The 18,069-nt window shown below is 53.9% G+C and overlaps 1 protein-coding gene across 1 annotated transcript in view; it reads right to left on the bottom strand.

Moving 5' to 3' along the window:
• LOC144728468 (paired box protein Pax-7-like) overlaps positions 1-18,069 on the bottom strand; it is a 101,210-nt gene that overhangs the window by 76,019 nt on the left and 7,122 nt on the right. Inside the window, exons 3-4 of the mRNA XM_078607934.1 lie at positions 14,608-14,737; positions 7,902-8,048 (exon numbers count right to left, since the gene is read on the bottom strand). Of these exons, the coding sequence (XP_078464060.1) occupies positions 7,902-8,048; positions 14,608-14,737 (277 nt within the window). The remainder of the gene's footprint in view (positions 1-7,901; positions 8,049-14,607; positions 14,738-18,069) is intronic.

Below are 18,069 nucleotides of genomic sequence, written 5' to 3'. Positions count from 1 at the left end.
GGGATTTGGAGGTGGAATTGAATCGTCCACCAATGGATTGCAAGTCCAGTGTGCTACGCTAACCGTTACCCAAAAGGACAGCTCCTCCGGGTTAACTCGTCCGTTTGTTCATCAACAACAACAACAGCAGCAGCGGCAGGAGCAGCCTCAGGTGTCCCTGCACGGGCAGCCCGGGGCCTGACGGTGCTGCTCTCTCGCCGCTGGCCCGCGCGGTCGCCCCTCCACCGCGGCCGCGGCGTTTGATTCGCGGCCTAAACAGAGGCCGGATTTTGAAGCCTTCCCGGACAAAAGCGAACGTTTTGTTACAGAAAGCGGCGCCATTCCTTTCACGAGCGACTGCGGGGAAAAAAAGGGGGCAGCGATAAAAGCGACAAAACGAGTCGCGCGGCGGGGGAGTGCTGAATAATTCATCTCTCATTGCCACCCCCCCCCGCTCCTCCTGCAGGGGCCCCCGCCTTTTGTGAGCTCATTTTTACCCCCCCCCCCCAACCCTCTTCAGCACCACCACCACCACCCGACTTATTTAACCCCCCCCACCGGTCCACCCACTCCCTCCTAACCCCCACCCGCTCCCTCCCACGGCATATCCTCCGCCTCCTTCTCCTCGCAGCTTCTTTAAGGAATCTTGTGCGAGCAGCCAAACTGCTGCTGCTGCTACTGCTACTACTGTTGCTACTGCTGCTGCTGCGGCCTCCGCCGCTGTTCGCCGCTGGCCGCCGCCGTGCCGGTTCAATGGACGAGCACTGCCGCCCATTGTGACTGCAAGTTCATCGTCAAGTTGGAGCCGTGCGCCCGGGCACACGAGGGGGGCCCCCCTCTCTCTCTCTCCTGCTGCTGCTCCCTCTCTCGCTCTCTCTTTATCCGCATTTCGCTCACTCCTCCTCCGCCCTCTCACCCCCCCCCCAATCCTCCACGCCCCCCCCCCCCGTCTACCCCCTTCTTCCCCACATGTTGTGGTTGCGGCACCCCGGCACCTCTGGTTTGATCACCTAATTGGAAAGTCGAGTAAACCCATAGCGATACGCAGAGACCCATAGAGATTCATTGGGACCCATAGGGATACATTGTCAACCATCGAGACCCACAGAGACCCACAGAGATACGTTAAAGACAAGCCACAGTCGTGCCAGTGGGGCCATGCAACCCACACTACGGACCGCGCAATGAACCCGCCGTGGTCTACGGCTCCTTCCACGCAAGAGGAGGAGGAAGAGCGACACGACACCAACTCTCTCTCTCTCTGTCTCTCTCTGTCTCTCTATGTCTCTCTCTATGTCTCTCTCTATGTCTCTCTCTATGTCTCTCTCTATGTCTCTCTCTATGTCTCTCTCTATGTCTCTCTCTATGTCTCTCTCTATGTCTCTCTCTATGTCTCTCTCTATGTCTCTCTCTATGTCTCTCTCTGTCTGTCTCTCTGTCTCTCTGTCTCTCTGCTGAAGCCCTATCGTCGTGGCCAGCAGCAGCACACCTCGACATCGGCATCGAGCATTGCTGCTGCTGCTGCCATCACGCGCAAGGAGTGAGCAGTAGCAGCATTGGGAGAGCGAGTGAGTTGGGGCGATGGTTGCGGCAAGTCTCGGGGAGGGAGGGAGACTGCGAGGAGGAGGAGGCGGGAGGGAGGAGGAGGAGCAGGAGGAGGAGTGGGCAGGAACGCGCATCCGAGTCCAGCCGTCGTGGGAGTCGAAGTCGTGGCGAAATCGCGGCGCGGTCTGTGCGAGGGCATCACGCGACCACTCTTACCACGTGCACAAAGACAAAGATCCCCCGTATAGGCTTCAACAGACTCTTAAGTGCTGTTAGCGAGCCCTCATAAAGGCCAGAATGGTGCACAAGAGAGTGGGTGGCCAACAGCACGCCCGGCCACCTTTGTCTTCTCGTTTACACATCGCTACAATAACTCATGAGGCCGAGTCGACCTAGTGGAGGCCCAGAACTGGTTCGAATAATCGTGTCTGGTATTGGTGGCCATAAACGGGAATCCAACTCAGGGTTCGTAATGCAGCGCCCGAACCGCTCCACACACATCACGTGTGCACACACGCACATGATCCATGCATACACACACATTTTATACAACGTGATGGACTAACGTTTCGTGCCTTGCCCCTTATCCAGTACGCACGTGTACTGCAGGTATGGCAAACGTAAGCAGAAAAAACGGCACTCAACGCGTTTGTGAATAACTCTGTCTGGCCGTTCAAGTAAACATATTTTATGGGCGATGTTTCGGACAATAGCACTTATTAATAGCTACGAAATAGAGAGGCAAGAGAAAGCGAACTGTACTGAAACCATGCCGATCGTACAGCGTATCGACAAGTCCACGGCGATCCATTTACAGATACCCCACTGACTGTTTTCGGTCGTGAAGAAGAGTTGAACGACCTCTCTTCGGCGCGGCGAGGTCGGTGGGAGAAACGGCTTAGTGGGGTGTCTGTAAATGGATCTCACCCTGTGAATCTCGTAGATGCTATTTTTTATGTAAACGTACCGACCTACTTTTGTGTATATACCCGTGTGTGTATATTTATGTATACACACACGCACCGATCACACGCGCGTGTGTGTATATATGCGCCCAACTGCTCTGAGAGTTTGATTGCTTTTTATTGGCTTTAGCGTCACACTCCACGGGTAGCGACTTGCAGGGCCGTGCTGTGATCCATCGACGATGGGTGCCCGCTTCAGAGCGACTTTGCCTCTTTAAAATTCCTCGCCCTCATTGTTTTGTGTAAACATTTTGGTTTTGGAGATCATTGTTTGTCCACAATTTATGCGCATGTAGTCGACTCCATTGCTAAACACAATTACACTCTTGAGCCCTTCTAGAACATTGTAAACTGCCCTCGACTCGGTCACGATCGTCAATGTGCATTAGAGTCGCAGGTTTAAAATATCAGAAAGATCCCAATCATTATCATCATGATCAATCCCCTGCTGGACGGAGGAAGGCCTCCATAGTTTTACAACACAATGTCCACAATTACAAAGCATTTCACTCAACAAGAAACCCAACATCTCCAATGGCCAGCGGTGCAAATTCCACATTGCAATTCCGGAGACAAGTCTGACCCGTAGGGCAACTGCCGATGGACTTCCCACAAAGTGGTACGCAATTGTATCGACCGCGAAGGGATGATGATACTGAATCATACCCCGCCCCTTTCTCCCAATTATAACTCGCAGTCTCTGAACTAACCACGTGTCGCTGTGATGATGGTGATGATGATGTTGGTGGTGATGTTGGTATTGGTGGTGGTGTTGATGGTGTTCGTGATGACGATGGTGTTGGTGATGATGACGATGGTGTTGGTGGTGATGATGGTGATAATGGTGGTGATGATGGTGATAATGGTGGTGGTGATGATGGTGATAAGTGTGACACAGCCTCCACGTGGCCTCGTGACCCCGAGACTGTCCTTGACACGCAGCTCGCTCTAATTGGGGTAATTGCGTGAGAGGCCCTCCCCCCCTCCTTCTCGAACTCCCGCTGCCCCCCGCGGCGCGATAACAGATTTTAATCGCCGATGACCCCCCCCCGCCCGCATGCCCTCCCCCTTGCGAGCGGCTCCCATTGCCGCGTGGGATCAAGCGGTCCCGGTCAGAGGTCAGTGCTCCTGTGAGTCCCACGTCCAGTTTGATGGTGCAGTCAAAGTCGGCAGGAACCCATTCACTCCGCTCACTCGCTCGTCACTCCTCTAACGCGACTACCACGGGACACGGTTTCCCGTGAACGTCACTTCGTTCATTCCTCCGCCCGTGTTGAGGACCCGGTTCTAGTTCTGCCAGGGAAGTGTTCCTCCGACCCGCAATTGCACGCGCTGTGAGGTTCGGCGAAGTTCCACTCAGACCATCAGGGCGCTCAGCTGCAGACTCTGCAGAGGCAACTCGAAGCGTTCGGCACAACGGGTTCCCGTGTCCGCCTGCTCGTGCCTCTTCGTCTGCCTCTTACATTTGTCCGTTCGTCTGTCTGTCTGTCCCTCTGTTCGGATCTCCGTCTGTTCGTCCGTCCACTTGTCCGTCTGTCTGTCGATCTGTCTGTCTGTTCGCCAGTCTGTGTCCGTCCATCCGTCTGTTAGTTCGCCAGTCTGTCTGACTAAAAAAAATGACCTTTACTTTAACCACAAACACCTTCACGGGTCGTTGAGAACGTCCACACCACGTCGGCTTTATCGTCGCCATGGTGCGAGACTCCAACGCGTGAGAAATTTCCGTTAAAAAAAAACCGCTCAGCGGTTTCCCCTGAAGGGGAACAGCACCCGGACTGGGCTAGCCGCCGTGCGCGGTGTGCAGGAATCGCTACAGCGGCCGCCCCAGTCAATACTGCCGGCGTTTAATAACCGCGACAACACTCGTCCGCGCCGTCTCCTTCACTCGCAGCAGACGTTAAAGATCCCGTGACGGCATTCACAAGAGTGAGGCCATCGCGTGCCAGTGGCGTCAGTGTCCAAATTTGGCGAAATTCGAAAATGACACAGTAAGCGATAACTTGGGATCACACGCGCACACAGAAGCAGCAGCAGCAATCATCGCCCCCTACTGGCGGACCAATGCCCCCGGGACAGGCTTGCAAATAACATTCAGGTCTCTTCGGTTCTGCCCTGATCACACAAAATCAACAAGAAACGCATTGATGAGAATGCCCACGAGGGGTGGGCAATCGATTACCATCAATGAACTCGGTGCAATCACCTCTCACTTACGATTGACACATCACCAACATGCACATCAATGACGCTAAGTGCATATACAACGGTCACCCGAATAGCCTTTAACAGACTGCTGTTAGCGAGCACCTATTAAGGCCGGCACGGTGGCACACGAGGGGGTGGGTGGCCAGCACCACGCCTGACCGCCTTCGTCTCCCCAGTGGCGATGTTTACACACCGCAACAGATACTGATTTGAGGCTGAGTCGACCTAGGGGAGGCCGGTTGAAATAATCGTCACTGGTATTGGCCTTCAGCGGGAATCGAACTCGAGTCGCCGGGTTTGTAGCACAGTGCCCTAACCACTGCGCCACCGCTTCCCATATACGCATAGTCACACTTGTATAATATAAATAACACAATGAACATGCAGACAATCAGATTCTTTCCCGCATTTGTCTCTCCGCACCATCAAAATTACGTGTTTTTTACACATCCCAACAGCCACGCGAACTTCTTGCTGCAATGTTTCAGCAGCAGTATATCGGATCAACGCGCAGATAGCGCTGGGCCGGTTTCGGCACTCAAACGTCTCGTCGTGAGCAGAGTGGGACTCGCTTGGACGGCCCTTGCTGGTGGCAGGGATGGTTCAGAGATGCGGCCACAGTGAGAGCCTCCCCTGTGCCGCACGGGGCTCACTGGACGCTTACGTCGAGGGGAATTCGACAGCGAAGTGAGAATCCGCGTGTCCACACTGCGCCCGCATCGCCACGCTCACTCGAGCTGCGGAAACCACCGTCCCCCCCCCCCCCCCCGAGCGAGCCGCCACACTGAGTCCCGGTCCGCGTGTGGTGGGGTAGAGTGTGGGTACTCCGACCTTGCCGCATACGCCCATGTCAATACAGTTATACAGATGATGGTCACGCACACCACGCGTATACACACACACACACAACTACCGGATTCTGTATAATATAGATAACTCACAAGCACTCGTCAACAACGCTATGGCCTTAAAATAAATATATCATTGGTGACGTTTCGGGCAATGACCCTTTACAGGACATCGCGATGTCTGTTGTCTGTGCTTTGGCCCAACGCAGCAGCATCCATCACCACCAAATACATTGTTTAATTACCGGATTATAAGACCCCCCCTCCACGCACACAAATGATCGATTACACATACAGGGGGTGGAAAGTGCGTCTTATAATCCGGTGCTTTCGGTAATAGGCAGGCGCTCTGTCCGCTCACACCGTGGGTAGTTGTTGTTGTTTTGATGAGAAACGGCGTGCCGAACTGAGGGAGCATCCCCGATGCAAAGACAAAGACCCCCCGTCTAGCTTTAACAGGCTGTTGGGACAAGTGCTGTTAGCGAGTAGCACCTGTGATGACCGTCACGCGAGGGGATGGTGCGGACAACACCACGCCCGGCCGCCTTTGTCTCCATCGAGGCGATGTTGACACATCGCACCGGGTCGTGAGCGGGGATCGAACTCGGGGCCTCTGCCGTGTTTGTAGCGTAGCGAGGCGCGCTAACAGCCACACGCGGACATCGAATCTGTGCCGTGAATGTGCAATGTGTTAGTGTGCGCCGAGATACATTCTAACACGCACCGACAGCGTAACGCGCACTTGCAAAGACACAGATCTCCCGCGTAGCCTGAACGGACTGTTGGGCGGGCATGGCACACACTCACACACTGAGACGCACTCACACACTACCAGACGTGACCACGGACACACTAACACCCCCGGATAACACGAACGCAAACACACACAAACAAACACGCATTCTAACACGTACAAAACACCCTCACACGCTCTCTCACATACTTACACGCCCACTACACACTTAGGCAAACACAAACACAACAGTCAACCACGCACGTGCACACGCATGCATTCTTACACACTCACTCGCACGCACGCACTCACACACTCACTCACTCGCACGCACTCACACACACTCACACTCAGTCACTCACTCGCACACACTCACACTCATGCACACGCACTCACACGCACTCACACACACTCTCACACTAACTCGCACTCTCACACACACACGCACTCACTCTCTCACACACACACGCACTCACACTCTCACACACACACACTCACTCTCTCACACACTCACACGCACTCACACGCACTCACACTCTCACACACACACACTCACTCTCTCACACACTCACACGCACTCACACTCTCACACACACACACTCACTCTCTCACACACTCGCACTCACTCACACTCTCTCACAAACACACGCACTCACACTGACACCGACACAATCAGCATGCACAGACGAACAACCTACGCGCTAACACCCCCATACAAAGACAAAGATCCCCCGTATAGTCGAAAGAGACTGTTGGGGCAAGTGCTGTTGGCGAGCACCTATGAAGGCCGGCACGGCGCACGAGGGGGTGGATGGCCAGCACCACGCCCGGCCGCCTTTGTCTCCCCAGCGGCAATGTTTACACACCGCATCAGGTAATTATATGAGGCTGAGTCGACCTAGGGGAGGCCCATAACCGATTCAGATAGCAGTCACTGGTGTTGGCCGTGAAGGGGAATCGGACTCGGGTCGCCGGGTTCGTAGCGCAGCGTAGCGCTCGACACCCACTCACTCGAGACACACACGGAACAGATGATACAATGCTGCTGCGTTGGCAGCGGTTCACAAAGAATAACAACTCAACACATTCCGTGTCAATATCAACAACACCGCGTGGCCTTACAATGAAAACAAAATGTAGGTGCACGTACTTCCGTTGTAAACGTTTCGGGCAATGGCCCTTCTTCATGGCACAAAGGCAGCACGGCCATGGGAGACGGAGTGAACGACGCCGAGGTTGGAGACTGTGAGACCCTCAGACAACGTGGCCCTGACAATCCGAGTCCCCTGCGTGTACACGTGTGTGTGTGTACGTGTGTGTGTACGTGTGTCAGTGCGTGTGTGTGCGTGTGTGTGCGTGTGCGCGTGTGTGTGTGTGCGCGTGCGTGTGTGTACGTGTGTGTGTGTGTACGTGTGTGTGTGCACGTGTGTGTGTACGTGTGTGCATGCGTGCGTGTGTGTACGTGTGTGCGTGCGTGTACGTGTGTGTGTGCGTGTACGTGTGTGCGTGCATGTGCGCGCGCGTGTGTGTGTGTACGTGTGTGTGCGCGCGTGTGTGTGCACGTGTGTGTGTGTACGTGTGTGTGTGTACATGTGTGTGTGTGTACGTGTGCGCGTCCCCGCCCACCTTTGTCTCCCAGGATGCCGTCGATGCTGTGCTTCGCCTTCTTGTCGCCGTCGTCGCCGAAGTCCTTCTTCTCGGCGCCCTCCTCCTCCTCCTCCTCGTCGTCGCGTTTGCCGAACTTGGCGCGCAAGATGCGGCTGATGGAGCTCACTGCGAGCAGCAGCAGCACACAGACAGCAGCACAGAGACAGCAGCACAGAGACAGCAGCAGCACACAGACAGCAGCACACAGACAGCAGCACAGAGACAGCAGCACAGAGACAGCAGCAGCACACAGACAGCAGCACACAGACAGCAGCACAGAGACAGCAGCACAGAGACAGCAGCAGCACACAGACAGCAGCACAGAGACAGCAGCAGCACAGAGACAGAAGCACAGATACAGCAGCACAGAGACAGACAGCAGCACAGATACAGAGACAGAAGCACAGAGACAGAGACAGCAGCACAGAGACAGCAGCACAGAGACAGAGACAGCAGCACAGAGACAGAGACAGCAGCACAGAGACAGCAGCAGCACAGAGACAGCAGCACACAGACAGCAGCACAGAGACAGAAATAGCAGCACAGAGACAGCAGCACAGAGACAGCAGCAGCACAGAGACAGAGACAGCAGCACAGAGACAGCAGCACAGAGACAGAGACAGCAGCACAGAGACAGAGACAGCAGCACACAGAGACAGCAGCACAGATACAGCAGCAGCACAGATACAGCAGCAGCACAGAGACAGCAGCAGCACAGAGACAGCAGCAGCACAGAGACAGCAGCACAGAGACGACCGCCGTTGAGGAGGAGGAGGAGGCGCCCCCCCCCCCAAGTCGCTCCCCTCACGCGGGGCTCTCAGAGGGCCCCCCCGCCGGCCAGGGCCCACAAACTCGAGCACGAGAAGTCCTCGACTCGTCGATGTTCATTTATAAATCATCGCTGTAGACGCCGCACGTGTAGCGTGTGTGTGTGTGAGTGTGTGTGCGTGTGCATGTGTGCATGTGTGCGTGGTGCGTGGTGCGTGGTGCGTGGTGCGTGTGTGTGTGTGCGTGTGTGCGTGGTGCGTGTGTGCGTGGTGCGTGTGTGCGTGGTGCGTGTGTGCGTGTATGCGTGGTGCGTGTGCGTCTATCGTTGAACTGTGTGTGCGTGTGTGTGCGTGTGTGTGCGTGTGTGCGTGTGTGTGTGCGTCTATCGTTGAACTGTGTGTGTGTGCGTGTGTGTGGGTGTGCGTGCGTGTGCGTGCGGTGTGTGTGCGTTTATCGTTGAACTGTGTGTGCGTGTGTGCGTGCGTGTGTGCGTGCGTCTAGCGTTGAACTGTGTGTGCGTGTGTGCGTCTAGCGTTGAACTGTGTGCGTGTGTGCGTGTGCGTGCGTGCGTCTAGCGTTGAACTGTGTGTGCGTGTGTGTGCGTGTGCGTGTGTGCGTCCAGCGTTGAACTGTGTGCGTGTGTGCGTGTGTGCGCGCGTGTGTGCGCGTGTGTACGTGTGTGTCTATCGTTGAACTGTGTGTGCGAAATGCGTGGGGAGGCGACGGTCGGGTGACTCCCGCGCGTCAATTCATTCTGCAGTTGTAGTTTAGTTTCAACCACTTGTTCAAATGTCACTGTCGTCATTTGTATTCTTGTTTAAATTATTTCTTCCGGACAATAAACGATCCCTCGCGATGGAGTTGTTTTGTTGTTTCAGTTGCTGCTGCTGCGAGCGAAGTGGCGCGTGTGTGCACGATGGCCGCGTGACGACGGCACACGCGACATTTGTAAATCTACAACTTACACAGGGCACATTTATACAATGAACAACGCACCCAGCCAACAGCACACACACACACATATATACATAGACACATACACATATGTATAAAATATGAGCAATAAGTACACGATGCACATCACCGGTACCATGCAGCGTACGCTCCTGGCTCTAACAAGTGGCAGCTGTGTTGCGCGAGCGAGTTTTAATGACAGACGTTAATGGGCTGAGACTGGCGGCTCGAGTGAGTGAGTGGTGATTTATTTGGGAGATCGTTTCGCGTGGAGGCTGCAGCAGCAGCGGCAGCTCTGTGTCTGTACGAGAGAGAACCAGGAGAGAGTCCCGACTCGCGTTCTCTTTGCAGGGACACGGCTCATCAACCCCCCCCCACACCGAATTGACGCCTCTGCCGGGGCTATTCGGCCGTCAGCCGATGCGAGTTATTGTAGACATCAACTCAGGGTGACTTACCAGAATTACATTTCACATAAGAGCTTTACAAGAATGTATTTTGTGTTAAGTGATTACGCGTCATGCATTGCGTGCGTGCGGAGAGGGCGATGACCACCAGATCGACGCGTGGTGTGCGAACACCGCGCGCCTCAGACACGCGTTTGATGGTCGTCCAGTTTTATTATTTGGCGGAAATGTTCCGCGAGTCCTCCTCTAGCGGTCCAGTGGCGCCGCGTTAAACCCCCTCGGCCGCGTGAATCGTCGAGTCGCTCGCTCGCCGTGAGAGTTCCGGCTGCGTCGACTGTCGCGTGCAACGTCGAGTCGGTGACGCGTGCGCGCCGGGGCGATAGCCGGAGACGGCGAAACTGGGACGCACGTGGACATCCATCCACGTGTGCACGGGGACATCCATCCACGTGTGCACGGGGACATCCATCCACGTGTGCACGGGGACATCCATCCACGTGTGCACGGGGAACGGAGTCCAGCCACTACCCACAGAGAGGATCGTTGTACACGCTCCAGCACGCACACACACCCACACGCGTGTGTGTGTGTGTATGCTGGAGCGTGTGTACACACCCACACGCGTGTGTGTACACAGCAGCAGCTCTGTGTCTGCGTGTGTACACGCGCGCGTGTGTGTGTACATGCTGGAGTGTGACACGTAAACACAATCTGTGTTTAAGCGCGGGTGTGCGCGCGCGTGTGGATGCAGTCTATAGCAACTACACACACACATACAGTCCATAGCAACTACACACACACAGTCCATAGCAACTACACACACACATACAGTCTATAGCAACTACACACACACATACAGTCCATAGCAACTACACACACACAGTCCATAGCAACTACACACACACATACAGTCTATAGCAACTACACACACACATACAGTCTATAGCAACTACACACACACAGTCTATAGCAACTACACACACACAGGTACAGTCTATAGCAACTACACACACATACAGTCTATAGCAACTCCACAGGTACAGTCTATAGCAGCTCCACACACATACAGTCTATAGCAACTACACACACACATACAGTCTATAGCAACTACACACACACACAGTCTATAGCAACTACACACACACAGGTACAGTCTATAGCAACTACACACACATACAGTCTATAGCAACTCCACAGGTACAGTCTATAGCAGCTCCACACACATACAGTCTATAGCAACTACACACACACATACAGTCCATAGCAACTACACACACACAGTCCATAGCAACTACACACACACATACAGTCTATAGCAACTACACACACACATACAGTCTATAGCAACTCCGTGTGACAGTCTATAGCAACTACACACATACAGTCTATAGCAACTACACACACACACACAGTCTATAGCAACTACACACACATACAGTCTATAGCAACTCCACAGGTACAGTCTATAGCAACTACACACACATACAGTCTATAGCAACTCCACAGGTACAGTCTATAGCAGCTCCACACACATACAGTCTATAGCAACTACACACACATACAGTCCATAGCAACTACACACACACACACACAGTCCATAACAACTACACACACACATACAGTTTATAGCAACTACACACGGGTAAGTCTCTAGCAACTTCACACACATATAGTCTATAGCAACTACACACAGTCTATAGCAACTCCACACACATACAGTCTATAGCAACTACACACACACACACAGTCTATAGTAACTACACACACAGTCTATAGCAAATACAAACACATACAGTCTATAGCAACTCCACACACATACAGTCTATAGCAACTACACACACAGGTAGTCTATAGCAACTACATACAGGTACAGTCTATAGCAACTACACACATACAGTCTCTAGCAACTCCATACACATACAGTCTATAGCAACTCCACACAAATACAGTCTATATCAACTACACACACACAGTCTATAGCAACTCCACGAGCTGGGATGCGGAACGCGAAGTCGCAGCGAGCGTGTCATATGAACGTCGGCAGAGTGATGCCACAGATGTAGAGTGGCCCTCTAAGAGAGAGGGAGAGGAGACGGAGCGAAGTGTGACGGTACGAGAGAGGAAGGCGAGTGGGGGGCCGGTCACGTAGCGCGGTGGGTATCGCCTGAACAGGCGACACACGCACGGGGAGTGGGGGGTGATGATGATGAGTGAAGATGCGGGAGAGATTCGTTTTGGATCACTAGGGATGCTGATGATGATTGTGAGTGAAGATGTGGGGGTGATGAGGTGTTCACGAGTGAGCGCACGCGTGAACATCGCTCAGAGGTTTGCCAGAAGAATATGCGGTTAAAAGCGATTCCGATTTCACTCAGAACGCAGACAAAGATCCCCCCGACAGCCTTCACAGACTGTTGGGACAAGTGCTGTGCACACAAGGTAGACCTGAACAATGACAAGCGGATGTAATATTGACACAATTGTTTCTCTACAGGCACGTAACTCTCTGTGTGATCGTGTACACAACACACAGTGATCGTGTACACAACACACAGGCTCTGCGTAGAACACAAAGACACAACGACATCCGTTCGCCACCAAGTTGCGTGGACGTCATCACGAGGCTTGTGCCAGGCTGGGTGCAGCTTGCACCTATGTATACATTCTTAAACACACGTACATGTATATATATACACACTACACACACCGACACATAGACGCATATATGTACGTTGCTAGTGTAAAACACGTCCGTGTTTTCGCACACATGTATGAACGCACGCATAGACACGTGTAAGCACATATACTACGGTTGTTAAACGATAACCGGGTAAATCGGTAACCATTTTTAAAACGAATACCGGTTCAAAAAGGGAGAAACCGGTAACCGTTTCTAGTGGAATTCTAGAAACGAATGCGCCGGTTTGATACGCGCGGACGGACAAACCGCACGGCGAGAACGGCGACGGCGCGGCCCACCACCACCACCACCACACCCCACTACCACCACCACCACACTGCACCCCCCACCACCACCACCACACTACACCCCCCCACCACCACCACACTGCACCCCCCCACCACCACCACACTGCACCCCCCCACCACCACCACACTGCACCCCACCACCACCACCACACTGCACCCCACCACCACCACCACACTGCACCCCACCACCACCACCACACTGCACCCCACCACCACCACCACACTGCACCCCACCACCACCACCACACTGCACCCCACCACCACCACCACACTGCACCCCCCCACCACCACCACACTGCACCCCCCCACCACCACCACACTGCACCCCACCACCACCACCACACTGCACCCCACCACCACCACCACACTGCACCCCACCACCACCACCACACTGCACCCCACCACCACCACCACACTGCACACCACCACCACACTGCACCCCACCACCACCACTACCACGCCGCCCGCAGGTCGACTAACGGTGGTTACTACCCATTGTCCACCCAGCAGCAGCAGCTGCTGGGTGGACAAGAAGGTGCAGGGGTGAAGGAGGGGGGGGGGGTGAAGGAGGGGGGGGGGCTAAATGAGGGGGGCGAAGGATGGGGGGTGAAGGAGGGGGGATGAAACAAAAACTTTCCACATCGTCTCAGCTGCCGCGTCGGGCGCTGGGATCGAACCGGCCACCTCTGCATTGCAAGTGCGGTGGTCGTTTGTTGCTCGACATTTCTACACGAGTGGCACAATCCGAGGCCGGGTTTTTTTTACGATTTTCATGGCGAAAGTGGTCATGCGGAGATCCCTATCTTAACGGCCTGACACGCGTACACACGTGCACACATGCACACACGTGCAGACATGCACACACGCGCACACACGTGCAGACATGCACACACGCGCACACACGTGCACACACGTGCACACATGCGCACACACGTGCACACATGCGCACACACGTGCACACATGCACACACACGCACACACGTGCAGACATGCACGCAGGCCGTACAGACATGAAGACATAATCAGACGAATGAAAAACACATACCTATATCGAGATATATATATACACACACACACACCTAAGTATACACGTCAACATATACACATGTATATAAATAAGTGTACGTATACATGTACATAAGAGTACAATACAGTGCGCCAAATATACAAACACGTACACACACGCGTGTACACATTTGTACAGATACACACCATTTGCACATGAACATACAAACACACACACCTGTCACACGCACACACACACACCTGACATACACATTTATACACACATGCATAAGAACGAATACAAACACACCTGTACACAACGTACCACACACACCTGTCACATCGATACAGAAGGTGAAGATCTGTCGCATACCTACGCGCACACACAATCAGCACACACACACAATCAGCACACACACACACCTGTCACACACACACACCTGTCACACACACACACCTGTCACACACACACACCTGTCACACACACACACCTGTCACACACACACACACGCACGAGGCCCGCGGTGCGCGAGTCGCGCTGCCCCCGCTCGCGCCGCGCATACCCGAGGGCACCGAGGCGCGGTCACACACGCCGTCCTTCAGCAGCCGGTCCCGGATCTCCCAGCTGAACATACCCGGGTTCTCGCGCTTGTACTCCTCGATCTTTCGCTCCACGTCGGTGCTCGCCACCTGCTGCACGTGGTCGACACGGGGGGGGGGGGGGGGAGACACGCCGCCCAGTCAGCGCCCGGCGCGGACCGACTCGCACGATCACTCACTCGGGCACTCACTCACAGACTCACTCTCACTCACTCTCTCACAGACTCAATCACGCAGGCACTCACTCACAGACTCAATCACTCAGGGACTCACTCAATCACAGACTCAATCACTCAGGGACTCACTCGTACACTCACTCACAGACTCACTCACTCACAGACTCACTCACTCACAGACTCAATCACTCAGGCACTCACTCACAGACTCAATCACTCAGGCACTCACTCAATCACTCAGGCACTCACAAACACAGACTCAATCACTCAGGGACTCACTCGTACACTCACTCACAGACTCAATCACTCAGGGACTCACTCAATCACTCAGGCACTCACTCACAGACTCAATCACTCAGGAACTCACTCGTACACTCACTCACTCACAGACTCAATAACTCAGGGACTCACTCGTACACTCACTCACTCAGGCACTCACTCGCGAGCCCAATTAATCACAGACGCGTGTACTTACCGATTCACAGACTCACTCACCGACGCATTCACTCACTCACCCACGAGCCAATCATTCGCTCATCTACTCTTCATTCACTCACTCACAGACTCAGCCACGCGCGCGCATCGACTCACTCCTTCACTCATTCATTCACTCATTCATCCACTCACAGACACGACCACGACGCCTCTCGCGTGCTCACTGCGACCCGCTTCAGAGGAGCAGCACACGTGTATTCGTTCGTTCGTTCGTTCATTCCTTCGTTCGGTCCCTCGGACTGGTGCATCCCTAATGTGTGTACGCGGCTGATCTTAGCGTCGATTAACGCAACTAATCGCGTTAGTATCTGCGTCGAGTCGTTAGCTTCATCTGGAACGAGTTCGTGCTCCTCTCCGTGTTGTGTAAATGTTTTAGCGCTCGTGGTGTTCACGGGAGGGGTGAGCGCGCACGCGGTCCGTGCCGACCGCCCACCGCGTGCAGCGAGCCGCGTGCGTTGGGGCCGGTGTCTGTCGATTGGGTTGGCGTGACCCCAGCAGTCGCTAGAGGCCGCTACATTGACAACGTATTGTCTGAATAACATCAAACGATCGATAATTGCATCGAATCGAGACCCTGAATCGCGACGATTAATTTGATTCGCCAGCTGTGCATCGTTAAAACTAAATATATATTTATATATATATACATGTGTAAGATTCCATCAGCCTTGTAAAACACCAGCGGCGCATGCCTGCGAGCCGACACAGAGCCCGTGGATATCCACTCACGTGTTCTCAGAGAACTGTAATCCACATGAGCACACCGCGTGCCCCGAAGAGATACAAACACGGATGTAAAACAATCTGTATTCGTACACGCGTACACACACGTGTTCAGCTCCGTCTCGTTACACGTGTGTGTCTGTGTGCGCTGGCGACCTCATCGCTCGTGTGCCTTGCCGGCCTTCATAGGTGCTCGATAACAGCACTTGCCCCAAAAGTCTGTTTCGGCTATACGGGGAATCTTTGTCTTTGTGTCGTCTCTAACATTCCGGAGACCCCCACACCATTTGTGTCTCCCAATTTGTAGATGTTTTCCACACCGCACAAGGTGCGCATTTAAGGTTGAGTCGACCTAGGGGAGGCCCAAGACCGGTTAAAATAATCGTCAGTGGTGTTGGCCGTGAGCGGGAATCGAATCGAACACATGTGGCGGGGTTTGGAGCGCAGCGCGCTAACCGCTACACTACCGCTCCCCACACATACATATACAACATGCAAAAACACACACACACACACATCCACACACACACCGGTATGCATGAAACACACACATCCACACACACACCGGTATGCATGAAACACACACACACACATCCACACACACACCGGTATGCATGAAACACACACATCCACAAACACACCAGTATGCAAAAACACACACACACACATCCACACACACACCGGTATGCATGAAACACACACATCCACAAACACACCAGTATGCAAAAAACACACACACACACACATCCACACACACACACACATCGGCATGCATAAAACACACACACACACATCCACACACACACATGCGCGCGGTGTGAATGTGCGTGCGCGCTCGTCAGTAAAACCGGGCAACGACAATGAAACGAGAGCCACGGTCTGGAGTGCCGACACGCGGCGTGGTATTTACTGCGTCAACACCGCCGATGCGGCAACAGCGGGAAGCTCACCAAAGTTGTCGAAGGCTTGATGATGATGATGGTGACGGTGACGATGATCGCGGGGGTTGGTGATGAATGTGGTGGTGGCAGTGTTCGTGGTCGTGACAATGATTCCAAGAATAATAATCATTACAATTCACCGGTCTTTCCACAGCGCTGAACCACCACATCCCAGACTTTAACCCGAACTCCACCAGGTGGCTTGCAGAGGAATTCCCTGATGCCAAGTCGATGCCGGCGCTAAGCGCGCGCGACAATGTACTGGGTGCGATATTCATTGTATCGACACCAACTGTTCACGTAGTAGATTTTAAATGTTAGTAGACACGTGCCATTACGCGTTTGCTGCGTATACATATATGTGAATGTGCGTCTCGCCATTAGCTTGTGGGGAGCGGTCGTGTGGCGGTTAGCGCGCTACGCTACGAACCCGACCCACCCGAGTTCGATTCCCGCTCACGGCCATCAACACCAGGTGCGATTATCTGAACCGATCTTGGGCATCCCCTAGGTCGACTCAGCCTCAATTGAGTACGTGGTGCGATGTGCGAAACATCGCCGCGAGGGAGACAAAGGCGGCCGGACGTGATGCTGAACACACACCCCCTCGTGTGCCGTGCCGGCCTTCATAGGTGCTCGCTAACAGCACTGGCCCCAACAGTCTGTTGAGGTTATACGGGGCTCTTTGTCTTTGTTTGGTGTGACTGAGTGTCTGTGTGTGCACGTGCCATTCTGACTTGGCCGTGCAGGTTTGCTTTGACGCCCGGGACACTTGCCAACGAGATGTCCCATCTCGACTGAGACGTTCCATTTCCAGCAAAACGTTCCATTCTCCAGGAATTATCCAAGTGATATGTTATTTTAATCAATTAATTAAAAAAACGTTCACGAACCAATTCGGCTGCGTTCAATCCGACGTGGAGTGACGGGGTGGTGGTGGTGGTCCCGGGATCGACTCTGAGTGACCCCTCCCCCGAGGGCCCCCTGTACCTCTCTGGGTCTCTCCAAGTCTCTGAGTGAGTCTCTCTGTGTCTCTCTGGGTGGGTCTCTCCGAGTCTCTCTGAGTGAGTCTCTCTGTGTCTCTCTGAGT

The sequence above is a fragment of the Lampetra planeri genome, chromosome 28, assembly GCF_965212315.1.
Source record: "Lampetra planeri chromosome 28, kcLamPlan1.2.h2, whole genome shotgun sequence".
NCBI classification, from domain to species: domain Eukaryota; kingdom Metazoa; phylum Chordata; class Hyperoartia; order Petromyzontiformes; family Petromyzontidae; genus Lampetra; species Lampetra planeri.
The sequence above is the reverse complement of the archived record's forward strand: the minus strand, read 5'-3'. Positions and strand labels throughout refer to the sequence as shown.